General features: G+C 44.6%; 1 protein-coding gene across 1 annotated transcript in view; it reads right to left on the bottom strand.

The window, feature by feature from the left end:
• Positions 1 to 5,282, bottom strand: part of LOC103469613 (crumbs cell polarity complex component 2) — a 49,349-nt gene that overhangs the window by 26,998 nt on the left and 17,069 nt on the right. The window contains exons 5-7 of the mRNA XM_017306519.1: positions 5,035 to 5,174; positions 3,757 to 3,942; positions 3,562 to 3,675 (exon numbers count right to left, since the gene is read on the bottom strand). Coding sequence (XP_017162008.1) covers positions 3,562 to 3,675; positions 3,757 to 3,942; positions 5,035 to 5,174 — 440 coding nt within the window. The remainder of the gene's footprint in view (positions 1 to 3,561; positions 3,676 to 3,756; positions 3,943 to 5,034; positions 5,175 to 5,282) is intronic.

Here is a 5,282-nt window from a genome sequence, read left to right as displayed (position 1 = left end):
AAACATTTAACCCACTTAAACCTGGGGCTGAAGGTGCAACCAGTGTGTGCGTTAAGGTGTTGTGCTTGGAAGACTGTGTTAGGAGAACACAGCGCCTCTTCGGGCTGGAACCCTGAACAAAACAAACAAGATGCCTTTCGCGCATAAACGAATAAGCAGCAATCAGGTCTCCCTGCTTCTGATGCCTCTCTTCTGTCACGCCGTCTCACGTCGTTAGAATGACTGAGGCTTTTTCTTTCGAGATGTCAAATCTCGTTGAAAACGTTTGCTCCAAGCCGACTGGTGGGGAGTATGCTTTTTGACGGCTGTGAAATTGTAGTGTGGAGAACTGCGGGTGGTGCTGCTCTCTTTGGTGGCGCCGGTGCTGTCACCGGCTTGCGTGCGCTCATGCTGGGCCTGGACCTAGCGTCACGTCTGGGAATGATGCAACAAAGAGCTTCAGTTTGCTTTTTCTTAAGCTCGAACTTCGCTTGGATTGCATCAAGGGATTGTCCAAAAAGCCCATCCGTAGACACTGGCTTGTCCAAGTACATGGCCCTGTCCCTATCGGAGACATCAGAAAGCGTTAGCCATAGGTGTCTCTGAGCAACCACTGTGGAAGCCATCCCTCTCCCCAGTGAGAGCGTCGCACAGCGGGATGTGCAAAGAATATAGTCCGCAGTGATTCTGATCTCATTTAAGAGGGGGGTCAGATGGCTATCAGGAGGCATCTGAGCTCGGACAAGCACATAGCTTATTAAGTTTGAAGCATGGTGGCCAAGCTCAGGGCGCGAGCAGTGATTGCTTGAGCGCGATAAGTCTTCTCCAACTGGGATGCGGAAAACCGGCATTGTTTTGAGGGCAGGGTGGCAGAGCCGCCCACACCCTGGTTCTATAATGGTGACAGATGAGCTGCCAAGGACGCCTCCATTGGTGGTAAATTAACCAGACCTGCTTTGTCGGCACCCTCCAGGTCAACATACTGCCCGTAGCCAGGCACTGTAACACGCGTGGACAACGGTTTGTTCCAGGTGATGTTAGCTCCGAGACAAAATTTGGGAACATGGGCAGGCGGTTTTTGACCGCAGCCGGCTCCGTTGGAAGGTAGAATCCAGTGAACCGGGACACCTTCTGAGCAGGAGGACGGGGTTGGCCACTCGACGTCTAACTTATTAGCTGCACGCCGGCAAATGGAAAGGAACGATGTGTCGTCCTGACCCACAGGAGAGGCAGCGGACGGACACTGGAAAAGTCGTCGTCATTGTCTTCCAAAAGACTGTGACCTTCCAGGCCGATGTCTAGTACATCATCATCACCCTAAGCCTCGAGATGATAGTGAGATGGCACTGCGTCCTGCACCGTTTCGGCTAACCTGTCCACATACTCCATATGGTCTGCCCAGCTGGAAGCGGGGGCTGCCCAGCTGGAAGTGGAAGCCTCGGCCCCTCCGTCCTCGTCAGACTCGGACGAAACCGGATTCATTGACTCGGAGAGCATGGGGTCTTGTGACACGGTAGCCTCCCCCAGCACTTTCTGCACAAACTTGACCCGCCATTCAAGCGTGGAGCGCCAAAGCAGGCTACAAAAAGCACAAGCGTCCGGCTCCGACAACGCTCTTCTGGCATGGACAATTCCAAGGCAGACGGGGCATGCTACGTGTTGGTCTTTTTCGTGAAGCGTGAATCCACACTCCTGAGGACAGGGGCGAACGGAAGATTTCTGCTTCGCCATTTTTTACTTTGTGCTCTTCCCGAACCACGAAACAAAAGAAAATAAAAATAGATAAATGAGAAAATACAACTAGCGCTCAGCGGGCAGACACGCTAACTAGCAGGCAGCAGTAGCTAACACCAACAGGAGCAGTTAAGCTAGTTTTGGAAAAGAAAAACAAGAGCGATGCTAGCTAGCAGCAGCTAGAAAGCATGGGTTGGAAATTAGGTGTTCTCAGTGAGGTGAAGATTGTAAGAACTGAATAATGACTGTGATGGGGGTGTATTTATATGCAGGCAGGGCCTGCCACCCGTCATCACACGTCATTTGCCTAAAGGCGTGATTAAAGGTGTCTTCAGTTAGGCCAGGCGGGGGCGTGATATCCCATACTCTATGTGTTGTACCGAGTGAATCGACTGAAAGGGAACTACAGTTAACACTATAAAATGTCTTTTATAGGTTCTTCTGCTCTTCCTTGCTTTGTAGAAAATCCTGGCTGATAACTGCAGGACAAATCAACTAAAACAGGTCCGTGTTTTGCTGCTTAAATTGTCCTGTTTTCATCAGACTTTAATTAGGGTCCTAAGCAGCTTTGTTTTAATCCTCCTCCCCTGACAAGTTTCCTAGCAGACCCCCACTTAATATCCAACATGGATTCCTGGCAGATGGCTCCATGTATTGGCTTTGTTGTTTGCAGCAATGTTTATCTATAACATATGCTCTCTCAACCTGTCCTATCCTATCCTGTGTTGTGACCTGCACATCTCACACTCATAACAACATGGGTGAACCAGCCTTTTATTCTTTGGCTGAAAGCTGACTTCCTTGGTCTGGAGTCAATATTTTTTTGTCTTATTTTAGGGACATCAGCTGTTCTGTGTCTTTCTATTTTAAGTGATAAAGTAACTAATCTCTTCTAATGAGGAATTAATAGGTAGACTTGTCATGAGGAATAATTAGCAGGAAGAGGATTAAAACCCTTTATTGCCTAGTTGAGAGGTTTCTGGGAGCTATGGTGACTAACGGCTGTTCTGTTCAGAGTGCCTTGCAAGAGTAGAGAAATATTTCTAAAACTGATATGAGACACTGATGAAATGAGAGAGAAAATGTCCAAAAACAGTTATTTGGTGACTGTCCATAGTACAGTTTCTACTACGGTACAGAATAAATGGGGATCCTTAAACAAACAAGAAAAAAAAACTGGACTGGACTAATTGTTTGATCAAATTGGAATTTAACCTAAATGACTGAATATGTCTGTACGACTGAACTGACTTTTTAGTAAAGTGCTTTGAGACTACATTTGCTGTGAATTGGTGCTGTACAAAAAAACAGGACTTGAAATGATTAAAATKTTGCAACTATGTGGCTCAAACTCATAGAATCAGGGCTGTTCTTAGATTTTTTCACAGCTTTGCTGTTTTGACATCTGTTTTACTTATAACATATTGAACATAGGTATTACTTTATTTGACTGGGTGTGAATAAAAAGACACTGTTTAAGAGGGGGGTCAGATGGCTATCAGGAGGCATCTGACTTTTAATGCAACTCTTAAAGCAACTTTTAAAGCAACTTTGCATTAAAAGTGTCATAATTTTCMGAGTGACACTTCATGACAACAGTAAGACGTTTTTATGCACTATAATCTAATTAGGACATCCTCATTTTTAATAGATCCTAATAAAACCCCTGAGAGTGAAAGAGGTGTACTTTCTGTTTCCCACACGTGMAAACAAATATGGCTCTTCCACCCACACGGGAAAATAAATGTACAATTGCGTTAAAGCAGACAGCCATGTGCTGAGTGCAGCTCAGGATAAATGTTCTGTTCGGAGGTGAGGTAAGGACAGCAGATAAGAGGTTTCTCCTACCTGTGAAACCCTTTGGACACACACACTGAAAGGAGTTGATCTGATCCTGACAACTCCCGCCATGATGACATGGAGCAGACTCACATTCATCCACATTGACTGAGCAGTTATCTCCTGTTAGAGGGACACTTTGATCAGAAACATAGRCTGTGAATAAAGATAAGTGAATGTTTTTGTAGATGATCTGAAGCTTACCTGCAAATCCTGGCAGGCAGCGACAAATGAAGCCAGCTGCTACGTTGTAGCTGAAGTTGGCTGTTGTCAGTTCAGGAAGCGTCCCATAGTTCTGGAGAACCGAGCGCTGGAAACACTCCCCATCATTTTCACATGGATTCTGTTCGCACTCATCTATATCCACCTGGCAGTTCTCTCCTTCATAACCTGAACATTCAAGTTGTATACAGTGATGAACTGTTTTGCATTGATCAATCCCTTATTTATTTGCAACATTTAATTTGCAGAAAATTGTAGGTAAATGTTTTTTCAGTCCAAATTCTTACACCTTCCCCTGGTACTAAACTAGTTAGTACTAACTAATCCCAGGAACTTAGTACATGAATTTCCTGTAATTAATAGCACGTTTTAAGTCCAAAATACACACATAATATTGCTAAAAGTGTTGCATATCTATCTGCCTTCAAACACATGAATTTGAGTGACCTCACTTTTTTCATTTATAGGGTTATATGATGTCACAGTGTTATTATGGGAATTGCTCATCATTCTTGCAGAACTGTATTTGCAAAGCCAGACACTGATGTTGGATGAAAAGCTTGTCTAACAATTTCTGCTCTAATTCCAAAAGTGTTGTCAGGACTTTCAAGTTCTTCTGAGCTAATCCCWCACAAAGCTTAACACACCTTTCWGTGAGGCTATAGGTACAGCCTTTATATGAAGACAGAGGCTATCGCTTAGTGGTTCTCAAGATGTGGAACCATGACATTGTCTAAAGTTTGTTTGGAGAGTTCATTTTAGTGGAACTAACGGGCTGAGTCTAACTCCTGAAAATCAGCTTCACACTATAATCCCTCCTTCACCAAACATAATGTTTGCCACATTCCAGTCAGAGACGAGTCATTCTCCTGGCAACTCCCAATTCCAGAGAGACATGATTTAGAGAACACAGCTCTGCAGCTGGATCCAGTGTCAGCTTGCTTTACACAACATTCCAATATGTCGTACGCACACTCTTSATTCAAAATTGCTTTCACTTTGTCAAAACTCAACTAATAGCACAATGTGGAATAGAGTGAATACCTTTGGCGACATTGTGCTTTAAAGGAATTGTTTATTAACTATTCCATGTACATTTCCTAAACTGTACACAACACGTGCAGCATACCTGCGTGCTTTTAATATTTAAATCACGTCTTTCAACATGTGTCTTAAACATTTCCTTCCACTAAAAGAGCTGAAGGGGGTTAGAGGTGGGGAGTTTATTTTCAGGCTAGTTTGTGTTGATCTGCAGTATACCTGGCCAGCAGAGGCACATGTACTGGTTGATTCCCTCTGAGCATGTGGCTCCATGCTGGCAGGGATCAGATGCACATTCCAGGATGTCGTTTTCACAGTGGTCACCAGTGAAGCCCGTCCCGTCACAGTCACACTGATAACTAGGAACCAACACACACACAGAGGAAATGGTCATAATCATGTTGGACTTTACAAAGGAGGGTTTTTTTCTTTAGCGTCAGACTGGCGACCTGTCCAGGGTGACCCTG

The sequence above is a fragment of the Poecilia reticulata genome, linkage group LG9 (assembly GCF_000633615.1).
Source record: "Poecilia reticulata strain Guanapo linkage group LG9, Guppy_female_1.0+MT, whole genome shotgun sequence".
Classification (NCBI taxonomy): domain Eukaryota; kingdom Metazoa; phylum Chordata; class Actinopteri; order Cyprinodontiformes; family Poeciliidae; genus Poecilia; species Poecilia reticulata.
Note: the sequence above shows the minus strand (reverse complement) of the source record. Positions and strands in the feature narration are given on the sequence as shown.